The sequence below is a fragment of the Lissotriton helveticus genome, chromosome 8 (genome assembly GCF_964261635.1).
Source record: "Lissotriton helveticus chromosome 8, aLisHel1.1, whole genome shotgun sequence".
Lineage (NCBI taxonomy): Eukaryota > Metazoa > Chordata > Amphibia > Caudata > Salamandridae > Lissotriton > Lissotriton helveticus.
Genome location: NC_136069.1, coordinates 1,339,371,729 through 1,339,393,022, shown reverse-complemented (window position 1 = coordinate 1,339,393,022; position 21,294 = coordinate 1,339,371,729). Strand labels below are relative to the sequence as shown.

Below are 21,294 nucleotides of genomic sequence, written 5' to 3'. Positions count from 1 at the left end.
GAACCAAATTATAATTTCTGAAGTGCCCAGTCTACAAGTTTGGTTGTGTATGTTACCAACCACCTTGTAGGAAGCTGGCTCTGTATATACTATACCAAAAAGAGTCCAGTGAGTCCTCAAAGGTATGGCAGAGGTTAAAGTAAATAATACCTTACTTTCAATTTAGTCGTAGCTAGGTTGAGCAGTTAGGCTTATCAGAGGGTAGTGTGAATGCATTTGGTGTACATATTCTTACAAGGCAGGAACACACACTCACTGACTCCAGGCCAATGTTTGTAGAAAAATATTACTTTAGTTACTTTTATTTCTAGGAACGAAGTTGAACTCGGCTATAGGCAAGTACACTTTTATGCTATACTTTCAAATTACTGGCAATAGGTTTGTATAGCATCAAACAATACTTTACATTTGCATGAAAGGTTTTTCAGTACAGAAAGAGATACTTTGAATGCAGGGTCACACTTAGTAAAATACAGTGAGAGGCCAATGCAATCCTATGGGAAAAAAACAGGTAAGTAAATAGTTTTGAGTTTCGGGCTCCAGGGGTTTTGGTCAACACTAGGCAAGGGTCGGACCAAGTTAGGTACTGTGCCACCAGCTGCTCTGGGGCGCCCGGATGCCGAAGTCACTGAGCCCAATGTTATCCTATGGAGGCTGGGGGCACCTCAAAGAGGCACCGGTTACAGGTAAGTACCTGCGGTTCAGGGACACATGCCCTGGGAGTTAAAATCCGCACTGGACGGGCCACCAAAGAGCACTGAGGCTGCACCACCAGCGGCGCAGGGGCGGCCGGGTGCAGAGGGCAAAGGAGGTGTCCTACGCTGCGTTGAAACCAATGGAGATCCTCAGTTGGGGAAAACAGCTGCAGTCTCTGTTCCAAAGTTTGGCTGGAAGAATCCCACGACTGGCGAGGGAAGTTGGATAGTGGGGGACTGCTGGGACACTGTTGGTTGGGCACTCCTGGGACGGGGGCTGCGGTGCAGGGGTGTCTTTAGGGGTCAGGAGCCCAACGCTAGATCCAAGGTCAGGATCGCCAGAGAGACTTCACTGGGTCGGTGGGCCACCTGGACTTGGTCTGTGGTTGTGTAGACCTGCACACCTGATAAACCGAGTTTACTACAATATTTTGAATTTTATAAGCAAAATTGTCGAGCTGCCTCGCTGGGGGGTACTGCCCGAACCCCTAAAATAAAATCGCACTGTCGAGGCCTGGGAACACCCAGGTCTGCGAGGCGCTCTGCTTGGTCCCTAAGGTTCCACCTGGACTTGGGCCATGAGCGTCGGGTGCAGAGTGGTGCAGGTGTTGTGGATCCGTCTGGAAGCGGAGTCCTTGTGTTGATTTCTTTGCTGGACAAATCTGGTGTCCACAGGAGACTAGAGTCTTTGTCACTGAAGGGGGAGACGGGCGGTAGGGCTTGGGCAAATTCAGTTTTCGTCGTCTTCTCCACTGCTGCACGGCTCTTCGGTTCTCCTTCTTCGTAGGTCGTCAAACCTGAGGAACAAGGTTCGGGGGAGCCCTTAAATACTGATTTTAAGGGCTTTACTGCGGTTAGAGGGCAGTAGCCAAGCCAAGGTCTACTATCCCTTAGGGTGACTACACCCTTTGGGTGCCCCCTCCCTATTCCCTAATTTTCCAATTTAAGATGAGTTTCTAAGAGAGGGGTTCACCTCAGCTCCTGGTGATCCTAGGGGTGTGCCAGGCTAAGGTGGACACTCCTACTCTGCTTACTAATGTTCCTGCCTGTCCTGCCCCCAAAAGTGGGGCTTGGACAGGGGGCGAGCATCTCCACTAGTTGCAGCTGCCCAAATCAGCACATCACAAGGTGAGAGCCTTTGAAGCTCATCGCCAAGTGTTGCTGTTCCTGCCGGGGGGAGGTGTGAAGTACCTCCACCCAGAGCAGGCTTTGTTTCTGACTTCCAAGAGTACAAAGGCTCTTACCTCATAAGGTCAGAAACCTGTCTGGTGGTGGCTGGCTGGCGAGGACCAGTCAGCCAATACACTAGAGGTTGGTCGTTTTTCAGAGGGCATCTCTAAGATGCCCCCTGAGGTCATTTTATAATAAATCCATCACTGGCATCAGTGTGGGTTTATTATGCTGAAAGGTTTGATGCCAAACTTCTCAGTCTTCAGTAAAGCCATTATGGAGCTGTGGGGTTTGTGTTGACAAACATCCAGCCCATGTGCTCAAAATGGCTTCACTGCACTTCTAATGTCCCAGAATGAGTTAAAACACTGCAGGGGCATATTGCTCATGCAGCTCACCTGGAGTATGGTGCACCTGACTTAGGGCTGTGAGGCTTGCTATAGAGATGACTGTCAGTCAGTCAATAATACTTTTATTTGATTTTGTTAAAAATCGTAAAAGATTGTAAAAGCTTGTTATACACAATGATTTAAAAATGGTGGTTTAAGAAGTGCAAAGAATAAAAACATTGTGCCTTCATTACTCAATCCTCACCATGAGTTGATATAAGAGATGACTGATCCATGCCACAGGCAGTGATGGTGGGCATGGCAAACAGCCATGTCGACTCTTCAGTTTGGTCTGCACCAAAACACGCAGCCTGAAATGGCAGTGTGTGGGTGTTAAGGTGAGGGGTCTCTGAGGGTGCACAATACATGCTGCAGCCTTCAGAGGCCCTCTCTGGTTACAAGGCCCTTGATACCAAGGATACATTTTACAAGGGACTTGCATGTGCCCCAGAGGTGTGCCAATTGTGGAAACAAAGGTACAGTTTTGGGAAAGAACACAGGTGCTGGGGCCTGATTAGCAAGGTCCCAGCACAGGCTCAATCAAGTTGGCATCAGGTATCTGGAACAAAGTTAGGGATAACCATGCAAAAAGGTTCACTTCCCTACACAACCCCCACCCCCTCACCTGCCCGAAGGAGGATGAGACTAGCCTTTCACAAGACAGTCTTCATTGTCTAAGAGAAATAATCTGGAAAGCCCATCTACATTGGCATGGGCAATCCATGGTCTGTGTTCCACTGTAAAGTCCATTTCCTGTAGAGAGATGGGCCACCTTAACAGTTTTGGGTTTTCACCTTTAATTTGCATTAGAGATCTGAGATGTCTGTGGTCACTTAGTATTAGGAAGTGAGTCCCAAACAGGTAGGATCTCAGCTTCTTCAGGGTTCAAACTTCAGCTAAGGCCTCCAACGCTGTTCCCTGGGGAGTAGTCTCTTGCTTCTAAAAGCAACAGGTTGTTCTTGGCTTTCATCATTGGTCTGGGATAGGACCACTCCTGTCCTAGCTCAAATGCATCTGGGTGCACAATGAACTTCTTGGAGTAGTCTGGAGCTTTGAGAATACGTGCTGAGCACATTTCCTCTTTCAGGGTGTCAAAAGCCTTTTGGCAACTAACTGTCCAGTTCACTTTCTTTGGAATCTTCTTGGAGGTAATTTCTGTGAGGGGACTCACAATGGAACAACACCCCTTCACAAACCTCCTGTAATACCCAGTCAAGCCCAGGAATGCCCTGACTTGGGTCTGGGTTGTTAGAGCTTCCCAGGTCAGAATTGTCTGGATCTTGTATTTTAAGTGTTGCACTTGGCCTCCACCTACAAGGTGGCCCAAGTACACAACACTACCCTGCCCTATCTGGCACTTGGCTGCCTTCATATTCTGATAGATACATCTGCCGTGTGGATTCCTCACCTTGTGAATATCCCCTTGCGTCAGCAACATTCGGAAATTCTTTTGTAGCTTCGCGCCGACATGGATCCGGACGTCACAGAGGCACGGCATCGCACGCGACCTCGCTGACGTCACCGGCGCCTATAACAGGCCCACGCCGGCGTGATGACATCAGTTCCCTTTTTTCCGCGTCGTCGACGCTAACGGTTTTCAGGGATCGTGTAGTAGCTTCCAGTAACTTTGTTACTATTTCTTCGTAATTGTGTCTTTCTTTCATTTTCTTCGAGATGTCGTCGAAGAAGACGGGATTTAAAGCCTGCGGTGAATGTGGCAAGACCATGTCAATCACCGACCCCCACGAATGCTGTGTATGGTGTTTGAGCTCGGACCACGATGTCGAGGACTGTTCCTGTTGTAAAAAGATGACTCCAAAGGCATTAAGAGAGAGGGAGACAAAGCTCCTTATGGCGAAACTCAAGAATAAAAAAGCTAAGAAGTCGTCAAAATCTCGATCTCGTGGGTCGAGTTCGAGATCGAGGTCTCGTTCGAGGTCACACTCGGAGTCATCGTCAGCTCACGCTTCGAAGTCTTCGAAGAAGAAACACAGAAGGAAGTCCCATGAGTCACGTCATCACTCTGGGAAGGACTCTAGCTCGAAACCAAAGTCACAGATCAAGCTCGTGTGTAAAGAAGTGGAGGTTTCGGAGTCGGAACATGAAGAGGCTGTGCATCCAGTTTCACCCGAGCCTCAGGAACAGGTCCAATCTCCGATTCCATCAAATCCTTCTGGTCAGGAGGATGAAGGTGAGGAGCAGGGGGATGGTGGAGCCGAAGTTCCGGCACCCGATGGTTCATCGACTCCGGCTCCGGCGCCCGAAGAAGAGGTCGACGTCGTATCGACTCCGCCTCCCCGGGAACATCCGAGAGGTCCGTATCCTGAGTTTCCGACTCCAGGTCAGGATCCTTCCCAGTTCCTGAACGCCATGTATGGTGTGTATTCGAGGGCAATGTTCCCGTCTGGTGCACCTGTTGGTCCCACGGGTCCTATGGCCTTTAACCTAGGGGTTCCGCAGGCGTATGCCCCTGCACCCTTCATGCCCTTTATGCCGGCTCTACCGCCGCATTGGCATTTTCCGACACCACCGGTGTCGTCGACGCCGAAGCGCACGACGCCGGCTCCATCGACGCCGATCCCATCGACGCCGATACCCGTGACTCCGAGGCAGGATTCTATCCGACCTCGTGTCGAGAAGCCTCGTCCGACGTCGGGCTCGACGCCGGCAGCGACCCCGTCGGAGTCGATTCCGAATCCTTTGACTTCGATTGTGAAAGAAAGGTCTCGGAGAAAGGCCCAGAGACTTTTAGAAGAGGAAAAGTATGGGTATTCTGACACTGAGGAAGGAGAATTACAGGATTCTGAGGATCCCTTTGATGAGTTAGGTGAAGCCAGTGGTCTTGAACTGTCACCTGAATGGGAGCTGGCTTCTGTATCGAATGCTCCATCTAAGGATGTGGTGCCTTACCACACTGTGATTAGGAAGGCAGCGAGTTTACTAAATATAACTCTGCCTACAGCTGATTATAAACCCAATATTTTAACTGAGGTACTTCATTCACCCTCATCTGTGATCGAGCCTATGTTACCATTCAATGAGGCGTTGTCTGAACCTGTCTATGAGGTCTGGAAAAAACCCTTGACTGCTCCAGCGGTTTCTAGAACGGTAGCAAGAAGATATAGAGCTGCACCGGATGACCCTGCATTTTTAACAACGCATCCTCTCCCTGAGAGTTTGGTAGTGCAGGCTGCCTGTTCTAAAAAATCTGCTGGCGCATTTCCACAGGTTCCTGGAGACAAGGAATCCAGGAAACAGGACCAAAATGCTAAAAAGGTTTTTTCTTCAGCCAGCATGGCATTGAAGTCAACCAATGCTACATGTTTGATGGGGAGATATATCCATGCGTTGATGGACTCTGTCAAACAACTCATTCCAAAGGTTCCTGAGGATGACAGGAAGGATTTTCAAGAAGTAATCTCGGACACCCAAGCGGCTGCGAGACAGGTCATCCAGAGTGGTTTAGACACTGCAGACTCGGTGGCAAGAGTCATGGGTTCCTCTGTGGCTACTAGGAGAGCTGCTTGGCTCAAATCTTCGGAGTTTTCGGCTGATGTCCAGTCTGCTTTAATGGACTTACCCTTTGATGGTTCAGGTCTGTTTGGAAAGAAGGCTGATACTGCCTTGGAACGTTTTAAGGACAGTAGGGCCACTGCAAAATCTTTAGGCCTTCAATCCAGAGGTACTACCGGAAGACGTTTCAGAGGATTTGGCCGATCTTCCTTTCGATCTTACAGATCATTCCAGCAGCAGCAGCCTCAGCAGCAGCAGCAGAACACGCTGTACAAGTCATACAGAGGCAGACAAAGACCCCGTCCTAGAGGTCGTCAAGCTTCCTCCTCCTCCTCCTCCTCTCCTTCCCAACCCCCGGCCAACGCAGCAAAGCAGCCCTAGATCCGCCATTCCGGATCATGTGGGCCCAGTAGGGGGTCGGCTTACTCATTCTGATAGATACATCTGGCCTGTAGAACCTTCCCCAGGTGGACCAGGTGATCTTGCCAGAAGGAGCTAAAGACAGCAATATCCTCAATATATGCTGCACTAAAGGTCTCCAACCCAGCAAGGACTTGATTCACCAACCTTAGGAAGGTGGCAGGGGCATCCTTTAAACCAAAGGGCATAACGGTGAACTGATAATGCCCATTAAGTGTGGGGAATGCTGTTTTCTCTTTGGATCCTGATTTAGGTCAAAGGTGCTAAGAAAGGTGGCTGCCCTAGCTTGTCTATCAGCTCATCAGCCCTGGTTATGGGGTGAGCATATGTCTTAGTGACAGCATTGAGACCTCTATAGTCCACACAGAACCTCATCTCTTTTTTACATCCTAAGACCACTGGGCTGGCACATAGACTTTCAGAGGCTCAATAATCCCTAACTCCACCATATTGCGTACTTCAGCTTTGATGCTCTCCTTAACGTGATCAGATTCCCAATATATCTTTGTTTTGGCAGCAAGCGTTCTCCAGTGATGACATCATGGGTACACCAGTGTGTCTGTCCAGGGGTTAAGGGAAGAGCTTAGCATACTCTTGCAGGACAGGCCTACAGTTGGCCTGCTGTTTGGCAGTGAGGGTTTCTGTGTAGATAACTCCATCAACTGACCCATCTTTTGGACTGAGAGAGGTCAGTGAGAGGTTCACTCTGTCCCCTGATCCTCATCTGTGACCAACAGCATGGACACATCTGCCCTGTCACAGAAACGTTTCTGGTGGTTCACATGCATCACCCTCTTGGGGTGCTTGCTAGTGCCCAGGTCAACAAAGTAGGTGACCTCACTTTTCTTCTCAAGTATAGGGTAAGGGCCTCACCATCTCTTCTGGAGGGCCCTTAGTGCTACATGCTCCAAAACCCACGCCTTTTACACTTCTTGGAATATCACCAGTGTAGCTTTTTGGTCATACCACAGCTTCTGGAGCTGTTGACTGGCTTAAAGATTTTTGGAAACTTTTTCCATGTATTCTGCCATCTTGGAACGGAGGCCTAGTACATAGTCCACCACATCATGTTTAGATTCCTAGAGAGGCCTCTCTTTCAACCTTATTTTACAAGAGCTTAGTGGTCCCCTCACACAATGGCCAAGCAAGAGTTTAAAGGGGTAAAACCCTACTTACTTCTTAGGCACTTCTCTATAAGCGAAAAGCAGGCATGGCAAGGGGAAATCCCATCTCCTTTTGAGTTTTTCAGGCAGTCCTATGATCATGCATTTCAATGTCTTATTGAATCTTTCAACAAAGCCATTGCTTTGTGGTTAATAAGGTGTAGTTACTTTGTAGTTTATACGAATTCCACATGTGATTCAGGTATGGAGACATGAAGTTGGAACCTCAGTCTGACACCACCTCCTTAGAGAACCCTACCCTGGTGAAGACACCAATGAGGGCTTTGGCTACTGCGGGAGCTGTAGCATCCCTAAGGGGATTTGCTTCAGGATACCCAGTAGCATGATCCACTACTACCAGTATGAATGTGTTTCCTGTGGCTGTGGGTGGCTCCAGTGGACCCACTATGTCTACACCAACACTTTCAAAGGGAACCCCAACCACTGGTAGTGGAATTAAGGGAGCCTTTTGGTGTCCACTTGTTTTGCCACTGGCCTGACAGGTGACACAGGAGCTGACACTCCCTCACTTTCTGGGACATCTGGGCCCAGTAGAAGTGACTGACAAGCCTTTCCCTTAATTTAGTCTGGCCAGGATGCCTAGCTAAGGCGATGTCATGGGCCAATGTGAGTAGGATCTCTGCACAGCTGAGGCACTACCACTCTCCTAGGCACCAGGTTTGGGGTCTCTGGCCTCAGTATACAGGAGTCCCTTCTCCCAGTAAGTTCTCTGGGAACCACCGACATCTCCCTTTTCCTGTGCAGGAGCTTGCTTTTGCAGGCTTTCAAGAGTGGGGCAGACCTGCTGTCCAAGGCACAACGCTTCCATAGAGAGCCCCCCTGGGCCCAGGAGCTCAGCCTGGTAAGGTCTCAGTTCCATGGACTCAGTTCTCTCTTGGGTTGACAAGCCCTCTCCCTGAGGAGAGGGGTCCTGAACGTTTTGCTGTTCAGAAGCTGGCCCCCCCATTCTTCTTTTTTTTTTTTTTTTTTTTTTTTTTTGAGAGTTTTATATAGCGCGAACTTGAACCGAACCGAATCAGTTATCAGAGCGCTTTACATAGCACCAGTTACGTTACATGAGGACACACTTTCTTTTTTTTTTTTTTTTTTTTTTTTTAGGCACGGGGAGATTAAGTGATTTGCCCAGAATCACAGGGGTTTTTTGGCGTCGTTACCGAGACTCGAACCAAGTTCCCGAGGTCGAGCGCCTTAGCCGTTAAAAGTTTGAGCCATCCTTTCCGGCTCCAACACTTCTTTTTCACCCTGTGCTTGGCTTTGTGCTCTGGTCTTTGCACACACCATCTCAGGGATGTGCATCATCACGGCTGCATGGGTTTTCAGCTCTATCTCAGCCCATGCCTAGGTCTCCAGGTATTTTCCAAGCAGACCGACAGCTGGAAGCTTTGGAGGGACCACTACCTGTTTCAAGCCAGTAACACCCCACCCCAGTCCAATTTCACCATAGCCATGGATGTGTCTGTAGTGACACTGTCAGCGTTGGTGACTAGATAGGTTGTTACAGTCGGGGTTTATCCTGGGGAAACCAGTGTATTTTTCACCTTAGTGGCACTGGCGTCTGTATCCCTCGGGGCTTCTACTAGAGTCCTATTACCCATGGGGTACTGTAGGTACTTTTTTAAGTTAGAGGGCCAGAAAGCTAAAGTGGCCAACTTTCCCTCCCCCTCAGAGACTAGAACAGCTTTAGCGTGAACCCTGATTTTCTCTGGGCACACTGTTGATCCCATCTGGAGATTTGCCACACCAGTGCTAACTAGAGGTGGACTAGGGGCATTCTTGATAGGACATGCAGAATCTCCAGTTTGGGTGTCCTACCTTCTTACATGTGCGATACCAAACCTTTAGGGGATCAACATTTTTACCCTTGTACCCACCAGTGGGCTGGGAAGTCTTCTGGGGCCCACCCTCCTGAGCAGGTTTTTGGGTGCCTTTAGAAAATCTTGGTTTTTATTTCTGGGTGTCTCCGGAATGAGAAATAATGTTGAAATAATGGGTAAAACGCCAATAAAACGTGTTGGGGGGGGGGGGGGAGAAAAAGTTACCAAGCATGATCATTAGTGCTGACCAACCAGATTGTCACTATATGCCTTCAAATATGTCATTAGTGCCTCTAGTCTGCTGCTATAGGGTGCTTGCGCAATCCACAAGCCTCCTCTCGCATAAGTGGCACAGCCTCTACCTGCCCCCACTTAAGTGTCACCTTGCACCAATGGGCTGTACCTAGTAATGTCTGCACCTTCCAGTACATGGCAATAAGTCTACAAGCAGCTAGTAATGCCAAATCTATGAATCGATTGACAGCTGTTGCGGTCTTTGTGCATTTGAACAGTCCCAGCAAAGAGCCTTCTACCGTGCACACCCCCACATGACCCATCACTTCTGTGATCGCAGCTGATATTGCTGCCCATAGTGTTGAAGCCTCTGGGCATCTCCAAAACTTGTGCACCATGTAAGCTCCTGCTTGCTGGCATTTAGGGCAGGAAGAGGGGGAACCAAATATTTACTGAAGCGCAGCTGGGGTGAAGTATGCCCAGCAGTGAAGGACATTGTGTTGGAAATACTGGAACTTTTAGTTCCTTGACAACCACATGGGATAGACTAATGCTGTCTCCCATTAATTCTGACTGAGTTACCTTCCTATATCCCTCTCCCAACTCGTACGAACTGGAGCTAGGGGGTCATGTGTGGTGGACGCTAAAACGATGAGCAGCCAAGTAATGTGTTTAGGACCACTACCTATTATATATAACTTATGTACTAAAGGGTGCTGTTTCGGGTTCTGTGACCGTGATGTCCCAGAGCCTCGCCAAAGCTGCCAAAAAATTGCCATAAGCCAGGAAATGACTTGCTGGGAGTGTGCTGTAAAAGGGTAAAAGCCCCCCATCCTGGAACAGTGCTCCCTGAGTGTCCACTCCTGCTACCTCCCAGGCCTCTGCTCCCATTCTACTCCGCATATCACTGATGGGAGTATTATTTATTTATTTACTTATTTGCTTGTATAGCGCAGGAATTCGACCCCCGAAGGGGTATCTCCGCGCTTGTGTTCTTACCATAAGCTAGGAGCCAGAGTCCAAAAAATAAATAGGAGGGATACGAGGATTAAATAGTCAGAAACAGATGTGTTTTTAAGAGTTTCCTGAAAGCTCTTAGATTGGAATTTTGTCTCAGGGTGAGGGGTAAGGTGTTCCAGAGAGTGGGACCCCTTTAAGAAAGTGCTCGACCACCCTGCCTTTCCTTCTTAATCCGCGGGGCTTGAAGTAACAGTTGGTTCCTAGAGCGCAGAGAGCGACTTGGCTCGTAAGGTTTAAATTTCTCGGTCAGGTATTTTGGGCCAGTGCCAAATAGGCATTTATGGATTATACAACATATTTTGAATTTAACCTGCTGGCGGATGGGCAGCCAGTGGAGTTTGTTCAGAAGAGGGCGCGAGGGGGATCTAGCAGGAGCATTAAGGACCAGTCTGGCTGCCGTATTCTGGGCTACCTGCATTCTGCCAAGTTGTTCCTCGTTGGCAGAGAGAAGAAGCCCATTGCAGTAATCTAGCCTGCTAATCACAAGCGTTTGAATCAGTGTTTTCCTGAGATCATCTGCTAGGTACGGGAATACACGCCTCAGAAGCCCAATGACCCTAAAGCAAGATCCTGTTACCTGAGTTACGTGATCTTTTAACAGCAGTGGCTGATCAAGGCATACCCCAAGATTTTTAACTACCTGTTTAGGGCAGGGGGCAGGTCCCAAATCCAGAGGCCACCAATCAGGTGACCAGAGGAGGGAAGCTTCTCCAAAAAGCATGACCTCCGTCTTGCCCACATTGCATTGTAGGCAATTAGAGGTCATCCAATCGGCTGCAGCTCTCATACCTGCAGCAAAAGTATGTTTGACTGCTGACGTCAGGGTCTGGAAAGGAAATAAGAGCTGGGTGTCGTCAGCATACGAAATGGGCGTGAACCCATATTTTCTCACAATGTCGGCCAAGGGGGCCATATACACGTTAAAAAGTGTAGGGCTTAGGCATGAGCCCTGAGGGAACCCCCTTGGTGAGTAATAAAACTCAATGGGATTTCAGGCGAGTACATAGTGATACTTGGCATGAGTCGCATACTACGATAAAAGCTCCGGTACTCTTTCCTCAACAGCCCAATAGCATCTGATGGAAGTGTCGCATGTGTCTTGATTCCAATTCATGCAGTTTTATTCCAGCAGTAGAAATTCCCTGTCTCTCTGTCACTCTTGCAGGTTTCTTTTCATCGCTTCGTTATCATTTTTACGACTTTCTCGTTTTTCTTCTGTCCCCCTTTTGTCTTTTTCTCTCGTTTGCTCTGAATCAAAGTTCTTTAAGGAAAAATAAGTACCACTCCCCAAAAATGATTCCTGAGGACCCACCTACAATCGCCATCAGATCAAACAATGCCAGAACCAAGGAAGAAAGGGAATTGGAAGCTGGCGCACTGCAAACAGAGAAGCAGTGAAAAGCGAAGTCGCTGGAGGATGGTCACGTTGAACATATGGCCATGAAAGTCTTTGGCAACCAGATAAAGCTGTGATACTAGATGAAAAAACGCGAAATACTGAAATCTCAATGCCAAAACACAGACATACGGTTTGCTTATTATTACTATATTTTTGTGTAACTGTTCTGCATGTGGCATTGACTCTGACCTGTTGCAATGCAACATTCCTAACCACCTCTTACACAACAAGGTAAAGACTTAACGGTAAACATGTTATGCTAAACAAGGGTACAACAGTCTTCAAATGTTGTTAAGCTGCCTACTAAACCAAATGATGGATTCAACCCAGATCTGTGACCGGGGTGAATGTTTGATCAATTCAACGTTCCGTCCATCATCTGTTGTTTTTGCATTTGTCGCCATAAGTGGGAAGGGTATACCCAGATGTGGGACCCGTCCTCGCTATGCTACCAGATTCAAGCTAGCCTGGCTGATGAGGGGTGTTTTCCCCGAAACCGGTCCCAGGATGCTTGTTTCTGGTCCAGGGAGGACATGGCCCAGCAGTTCGGGCTGGACTGTTCCATGAGGAGCAGGGTGAAGACGGATTTGCATATGGCTGGATCTAAACTGGTATGGCGTGGCGTGCAAAAAAAAAATGATGAATTTAACCCAGATCTCTGACTGGGGGTGAATGTTTGTTTGATTCAGCCTTCCGTCCATCATCTGTTGTTTTTGTACTAAACTACTCTGACATCTATATTTCCAGTTAAGTTAAAGGAAGCCACAGCAGGTTGTGTGGGGATCTTCCTGATACCGATTGGTGGTAATATCTATCATGCAGAGCTTCACTAAGTCTTGTGAAGAGACTTTACCTTATGCATAATACAGTCTTACCAATGCTTGCAAGGTAACTCCCTCAAACATTTAGTTTCAAACTCTGCGCTCTCCACTGGTTGGCACTGAATTTCCAAATCCAGTTCACTTGCCCTAGTGCTAAATTAATGGCTGTCTTAGCATGGATTGGCCCATCTTTCAACCGCAACCATTTAGACAAGCCAATAAGCTAGTATCTCAGAATGGGTGGTTGAGCATCTTCAAGGTTTGCACAGTGATACCAACACTCTCCTCTGACTGCCAACCAGTGTTGCCAGCAACCAATAAGTTCACAAGCTGCATTAACCATGTGCAACTTTCATGCTTTCTCCTAAGTCTCGCTGAGGCTTTTGCGTGTTCCAGTTTTATGATGCTGTACTTTGAATAGCTGCCTTGTTTAGTGACATTCAGAATATAGAGCGATATCATTGTTTGTTTTCTTTGGAAAATGACAGGTTTCATGATTAAACAATGCCCATTCATGCCTTCTTCCATTGTTCAACACAACAGACCCAGGAGACTGGGTATAAACATGAATACACAAAAGAATCCCCTGAAGGATAATATCAGATGTCCGGTGTACTTCTAGATGTAATAGAATCCAGTACAATATATTATTTACATAAAGAAAAGCACAAATAAAGAAATCATTATAAACAAAGGGTCAGAACCATTAAACCAATGAATCGTACTTTACTGCAGTAACACTTGGATCAGTATTTGAAAGTCCTAAAAATGGTGATCTGAGGTGCCACAGGAATCACCCAATATAGTATAGTCCTCCTTATAGAAAGAGAAAGTTGAGACAACTAGTATAGAATTCCTTAAAGTGAAGTTATTGTGGTGATCGTTACGTCAATGTTTCTGTTCCCAAACGCCTGAAAAGTGAATGGGCCCATCCTCTGGAGGAAGTGTAAAATTTTTGACAAATATCTAGGCCCTTGTCAGATAATAAAGCAATGAGTGTACCACAATGAAGGAGGAAGAGTGAGTCTGAAGCAGGTTAATAATACTTAAGAGCATGGCCAGTAAACCAGGCACTGATATAAAAATTAAGCATGGACGTGAAATGTAATATTGCTTTAGATTCGTGGTAACCAGAATGAATTGTGTACTGTATGTGTTTTTTAGAATGCTCTGATTGTGCAGCAGAGCCGGATGATGTCTCAATCAGACTGGTATGTTTGTTCTTCCGCAGACTGTTGGAACATCTGATACTTTCTCTCCAGTGGGGCAGGGAACAAACCTACCATCCTCACACTCAACCTTACAGTACTGCTGATTTAGCATCTGCAAATCATAATCTGGCTAAAGCAGTGAACTCTCACCTACTTGGAAGCATTGACTGCAGCACTGCAAAAGTTCCCCCTCGTACAACAGAATTTTGCAGCTCTCCAGCAGAGAAGATGGCTGAAAAGGTAAAACTCTTGAGTAAACTAACATTCATTATTCTGTTATGTACCTAGTATTTGTGTAATGTATGCCTGTTACTGGTGTAGCCTCACACTGCATGAGAGCTACCCACATGTTGCGCTGGCAAAGATTTCTGAGCTACCTTAAGGAAGGATATCACACTACTCCCAGGTTTGCTGCCCTCAAGAAATGGCAAAGCTCTGGTTCAGCTCCCCACCTGGTGATTTGTTGTTTGTACTGGCTAACATAGACATCATGGTTGAGGACAGGACAATTGGGGAAGACCGGTTTAAAGCAGAGGAACATCTCAAGTGTATTGTATTTGGCTGGGGTTGTCAGTGAGTGAGCTTTTAGTCCTGTAGTGGGTGTGAAGAAATCTAGACTGCATGGTGGAGGTATATTGTGCTTCCATACTGAAATGTTCAAAAGCAGTGCATGCATCTTGCATGTGTTGCATATTTGTTTACCAATCAAAAAGTGCAACCATATAAAGATGGGTGCATCCCTGTGTAGTGCCCTACACAGTGATGCACCCATCTTTATATGGTTGCACTTTTTGATTGATATTACTCAGACGTGAAAGGACAGACACATCACCTGAAGGAGCACCCGACCTTGACGCAAACTTTGCTTATTATTTATATAAACTATCATCGCAATTGGATCAAAACTAGTTGTGCACCCACCGAACTCATTAGTTGTGTCAAGTCTTGCATATTTGTTTACAGCAGAGCCAGTAGTTCAAATAAGCTTGTTTGCCCCAAAGGTGAGCACCCGTTGGGGGTCGAGAAGAATGTGCGGGTGATGGTGGTTGCCTGTAATCCCTTGATATGTTATTTAGGCGGTGATGTTTGTACCATGCACCCGGAGTGCTGGATTGTACATGTGCATCATTGACAATGTTTTCAGGGAATCCAAGTATATAAATGGGTGGAGTTGTAGAGTAAGGAGAATGGCGGTGTTGTTTCCGGAAGTGGAAAGTCAGAGCTTTTGTCAGTAGTTGAAAGGTTCGTGATGGTGCTTGCTTTAAGATACTGGTGTTAAAATAATGGCGAAAGCGTTCTTGGAGTGTATTCTTGGTGCTTGTTTGGAGCCTTGTTTTGAAGACTCTCGGAAAAGCAAGTAATACACGTATGAATGAATGCAAGTGACATTTATTAGGTGCATAGATTTCTCAGAAAGAAGTGTCCTGGCGCTGTGGGCAAACGGACTGAATGGTACAGCACATGATGGCCCAACTTAACAGAACTCTTTACTGATGATACTTAGAAAACAGGTGTTCGAGTTAGTCTTGATGTATTCTTCAAAAGAAAGCTTGAAGTCAAAAAAGATCCCCAGGTTCCTAGCATGTTGGAGAGGCGAGAGTTCCAAGGACCCCTGGGCATCATTCATTGGCCCATAATGCAGGGCTTCCCAAAATGACAACTTCAGTTTTAAATCAATGAATTGTGGTTAATCCAGAGTGCTACCTATCAGGAGCTAATTCCTCAGCCTTAAAATGTGTTTTGTATCATTAGCTTATGACTTGCCACTGAAACCAAACGAGTCAATGAGTCTGGCTAGTGGAGCAACTTCTAAATTAAAGAGCATGGAGCTCAAGGGTTGATCCTTGAGGTACACCTGTAAGAATGAATGTAACACGGAACCTATAGTTTACCATGGAAACTGATTGGCTATCCTGCAAGAATCAAGTAAACCGCTTGTAGAATGTGCCTGTGATACCAGAATTGGTTTATTGATAAAGTAAATAGAGAGATTGTATCAAAAGTCGCCGATATATCTAATAAAATCAGGGCTTCTACTTCTCTGTCGTCCAGAATAAGCCATACGATGTTTGTTGCTTTAACCTTTAAGGTCATCAAATAAAGCCAATTTTGCAGTTCCAAGAATTCGATTGGCAAAAATGGGAGGCCGCTCATTCGCACACTTGGGGCCGAAGATGTGGAATGATCTTCCATTGGCGCTAAAAACAGAGACTAACCTTTTTGCCTTCCGCAAAAAACTGAAAACCTTTTTGTTCTAGTCCGGTCACTGCTCCTTTCTTCTCCTCTTTCAGCAATTGCTTGTTTTCTTCTCTAGTCTGTCCCTGGCGCCGGGAAACCCATTACGGGTAGCTGAGCGCAATATAAATTTAATAATAAATAATAATAAATAACCGAAACAGTTTCCGTGCTCAGACCTTTTCAGAATGCAGATTGAGCAGGGGGGAGGAGGTGATGTCTTTTCAGAAAGCTCATTAATTGTTTGTTACTCCCTGTTCAGTTATCTTTGCAAATAACGGGAACAATGAAATGGAACAGTAGTTAGACATGTAACTCTGGTTAAGTGTAGGCTTTTTCTGTAGTGGGGTGACGGAGGCAGCTTTTCACGAAGTTGGTAGAATACCCAAGGAAAGTGAGGAGAAGCCAAAATGTTGGCAACCTGATCTGCCATTGTGAGGTCAAGAAGACCAAGATGGAGGGTCTAGGTCTCTGTGTGCAGGTCGATTCGGTAATTGTTCTTGCCAAGAACTAGTGGTCACATTGATGATATCGGTTTGTTAGAGAAACCTGATACATTTGTACATAATTTTAGGGAAGGGGCGTCATGGCTTCGGCAAATGGGTATGCCATGCTTTTATACAACCTCGCTGGTGGGGTTTTTAGAGTATGAGATGCACTCGTAAAAGTAGGTAGTGCAGTTTCGACTGAAAATCCAGTGCTAAAAGATTTAAAAGTGGGCGTACCGAGCGCAAATCATAGTCCACTAATAAAACCTCAGTAAATCTTATTTATAATTCAATTTTGTTAAGTATTGTGCTGAAATCCAGCCAAAGAAAGGTGTGTACTAAACCTGGTCACTTGCTTTTAGGGAGCGTAGCGTAGTGTTTTAGATATAGAACGAAGACTTTCCTAAATGATTTTCCACTTGTGAGGAGAAACTATTGTCAAGTGCCGTTAACAATGTGTCTGATCAGTGTTTTGCAGGAATTCAAGACCAGTTCCATGCACTGATCTATGTGTAATACAGAGTGTTTTAATGCACAACTTGAAGCTGTTGTTGTGTATGCAGAGGTTTGTGTGGTATCATTTGGAGGGGTATTCAAAATATGGTTGTTGTGTTTTAGACTTGTTTTTTGTACTCGTAATCTACAAAGTAAGCATGATGGAAAACTTGTGTTGACTGAAATCTACCACTTAGTCTTGTACTAGAGTGAAAAACATTTTGGCCATACATATTTGAATGTTAATGGTACCAAAAATGTTATTAATGTTAAGTGATCTGGAAATAGAAACATGGCGCCAAATTGTAGCAAAGCATACCATTTATGATGTTAAATTCAGGGGCCAGGTGTCCTAATGTTGACCATGAGTAGTGAGTGTTTTGGGGCGACTGAAAACGAGTGCCCCCCCCCCCCCGAAACACACATTGTAATGAGACTGCATTGAGTAATTTCTTGCAGTCTTTTTTTATACATTTTTCCAGATCAAAATTTTTGTCAAACTATAGTGTCATGAGACAACATTGGTCATTTTCTCTCTTTTTTTCGTGATGATGAAAAAAATAGCTGCTAGCCCACTTGAACCAGGGTAACATAGCCCTAAGTAAGTATCTATTAATCTGGGAGATTACGCTTTAGGGGATATTGTATCTAGAATTGTATTGAAGGTGTTTTCACTTGAAATTTTAGGCTTTTTACTCTGTGGTGTAAAATGGGATCTGAATATGATCGTTTGTGCCAGTGCACTTTATAAACCTTCACAAATACTTGTTCCCCAGTCTTGATAACACCCCCTCTGGTGTGTGTCAGCTGCCTTTGCAAAAACGGCAATCATATTCTTGATTAGTCCTCTCAATATAATCGCTATTAATGGTGCAAGATCTATGCTGCTGGATCCGCTGAGCTTTAATCTATGAAAGGCGGACTTAAATCAACGAGATTGTGTGCTGAGCTTGGTGCCCCTGTTGACTTAATGTTGGTCCCATCGTTTCCAGCATTGTCAGACGGCCGCTTGGAAGGTAAATCCTTACATTCTATACTGATGCAAGTAGCTACTTTGTATCACAACACTGAGTTGCTCTATAATTGTGTACCTGGTCACCAGTTTACGTTTTTCAGCCCGGTTCAGTTCTTTCCGCTTCAGTCTTTGTTTCTTGCTGTCCAGGGCTTGACCAGACTTTGGCTGTTTTCTAGTAGTATACAGTGCTGAACTTGGGACAAATCAATGATTTCAGAATGGCCTGAGCCCCTAGATGACTGAGTGGGAACTCCCTTGGCAATACATTTAACATATCTGTACAGTCTATAATGTAAGTGATGGATTTTCTTTGCAAAGGAAAGAGCCTATCCACTTTTCTCATTTTAGTTAAGGATGTAAGATACTGGGAAGTGTCAAATTGTACCACCTGGGGGCTTTGCATTCTGCGTGGTTGCTGTTATGACAAGCTACTTGTTCCACAAGCCAGACACATATGTATTTCTCATACCTAAGAAACTGCAAGATGAGTTTAGTTTATTGCTGATTCAAGGCACAGGAGCAGCACAGCAAATGGTTTATGGCTGTTTATCCTTGTCGTTCCTGCTGTCACCTTCCCAGCTGCTTGGAAATTTACCGTGCCAGCCGGCAGGAGTCAGAAGAAACTTCTGAAGAAGAACACACCAGTCTAAAGGCATTAACCTTAGACTGGATACATTTAAGCTGTCAGTGTTTGCAGATGGTCTTTAGTACCACTGGAAATCCAATGTCAGTCACTGATGGAGCTCTTGCTGTAGCTGATGAGCTTCCAGAGAGTTGTGTGCTTCCAAGTTATCCAAAGGGCTGATTGGGGAGGAGGCGATGAACTCATGATACAACTCCAAACATGCACACCCTTCGAGTGGTTGACAGAGGGCATTGAATATACGAGTGTCAGCCCGATCTCGAATCTTCATATAGGTGCCTTTAAAAGCTATTCTGATCTGTTACAAGAGATTGAGGCAGGGATTTAGTTATGGTGCAACCACGCACTTTCCTAGTTGGTGCAGATCCCTGCTATGAAAATGATTTACTTTTTTACATAATATATAAGATAAGGTAAAAAAATATCTTGTATATCTTTCAGGCCCTCTCCCAACTCTTAACCAGAGAGAAATCTGTCAGCCTCAGGAAATCTATAACTCTTTCATAATTCCCAAAAAGAAACCTGAGAATGGGCTGGGAGCAATGTACTTAACACTCCAGACATGGTGCTCAGGGACCACCACACTGTATCTACTTCTACCAATCATCCCAGCTGAGGCGCATGGTTAAATGACTAAAAAGTGAGATGGGCAAGATCTGATGCTTTATTGTCCAGAATTTAGTCAGACAGCCATCGGGAGAGGTTCTCTGAGAATCCAAAAGCCAACCGGGAAGAAATCTGTATATATCTCGGGACACTCGACCTACACTAGTAGTTTGGGACCAACTGATACACGAAGCGAGTCTGACCTACCACCCTCTTCTTTCATCTAGCACTTCGCCAATGAGGATTTTTCCCCTGGGAGAATTAGGACGTACTTTGAATCTTGGAGAGAACCTTATTTTAGGCTTTTGGATCTCTTCTACAAGAGTTGCTGTTAAATCTCTTTCAGAGGGCCTCGAGGCAAGCACAGATCGAACAGCAGGAGTTGTGGCCTTTTACTCCAGCTGTGCTGAGGCCCGACCTACTATGGATCCTCAGTAACTGGTCTACCCCTTTCAGCACTTGCTGTCAATGGTACTATGTATCAAGCAGTCTTAGGCTCTTTGGGGGAGAAGCGGTAGGTGTGAGGCATACTCTGGTGCAAGACTCAAAGTACAAACCGAAATCGCAATAAGGTGATTATCCAGTCAAATACTTGCCTTTGTGGAAAGAAAGTAGTATTTTAATATATGCACACAATGCATAGTGGCATCTCGCTAAATAAGTCTCTTAAGGCCAGAGTGCTAGCGTTGTCATGTATAGTATCTTAGAGCCCCCCTTTCCCTTTCTAGTGAGCGAGTCTGGCTATTGTCCATTTGCTACTGGAGGCGACTTTTAGATGTGGCCCACTCTACTCTACTCCTCACGCGTCAAAGTTTGGCCTTGGGATTCAACTTTAGCAGAGCTGTGCGCTAAATTTGTGCATGACCCCAAATGGTCTGCCTGCCTCGACATCTGGCAAGTGCAGGAGGATAGGGGCGCGTCTCTGCATGCTCCGGTCTCCAGATGCTGACTTCGTCCTCTCGCGGTCTTTCATTGATGATTTGGTGGGCCTCCACAACCTCCGAATAGATTGCTTCATCGTTGCATATCTTTTTCTGTAGCTCCTCGTAATTGTTAAGTGTTCACAGCAGACTGGGCACAGCAATCCAATGCAGCATCCCTGTCTCCTCCGTGGCCCTCTCCTGGCACTCTGGATTCTCTGATTTCCTCCTCAGAAGGGCAGCAGCGTTTACTTTGCGGTGGCCCACACCTGACATACGAGGGTTCCGGCTGGCTTTACACAAGGACAACGGCCCTTACTTCACTGTGGCCCGCCACTGGACATACAGGGGTCACCTACTGGCTCTGCACCAGGATGAATTCACTTACTTCATAGTAGCTTCCCCCTTGCACACGAGGGTCACAGCCTTTGTCCATACAGAGGTCCCGGTCGGACTGGTTGACTCACACTTCGCTCACTGGGATCACTCAACAGGATCCCAACTGAGCCTCCTTCTCTCCAGGCACTTTCTCCTCCTCAATGGGTCCATTGGTCTTGGCAGACAGAAAGCCGGTGCTCCAGGCTCAGGACAAGTGTTCTTGACTCATGGGTGATTGCCCCTCGTCCAGGAGGGACAAGCAGACTTTGGTGTCTCCAATTCTGATTAATCCACAATACAGGCCAAGGAAATAATTTGGGATTACACATGGCTGTCTGCTTTCACTCCAGTATGCCTTATAAAGGTATAAAGGCCTAAGTATTCCTCTCTTTCATGATTCCCTGGTCTTACGGTGCTTACCTTATCAGACACACCATTCCCCTGACAATAAACCCAGGCCCTACTGACCAGTAAATCTTTCTGGAATCAGAGATCTTAGAATCATAGATCTTAGATGTGCGCAGATGATGTTCTGCTCACCTTTCTCCTGTGTATGTTCCCACCCCAGCCCTCAGGAATGTCAGCAATCCACATCTCCGGTCTGGGGTTGCAGTCCTTGCCTCCACTAGCCTTTACAGGCCTTC

The 21,294-nt window shown here is 46.2% G+C and overlaps 1 protein-coding gene across 2 annotated transcripts in view; it reads left to right on the top strand.

Annotated features, from left to right (window-relative positions):
• Positions 1 to 21,294, top strand: part of BLZF1 (basic leucine zipper nuclear factor 1) — an 80,118-nt gene that overhangs the window by 55,457 nt on the left and 3,367 nt on the right. For both annotated transcript variants that reach the window (XM_078658322.1, XM_078658321.1), the window contains exon 6: positions 13,891 to 14,110. In XM_078658322.1, the coding sequence (XP_078514448.1) occupies positions 13,891 to 14,110 (220 nt within the window). The remainder of the gene's footprint in view (positions 1 to 13,890; positions 14,111 to 21,294) is intronic.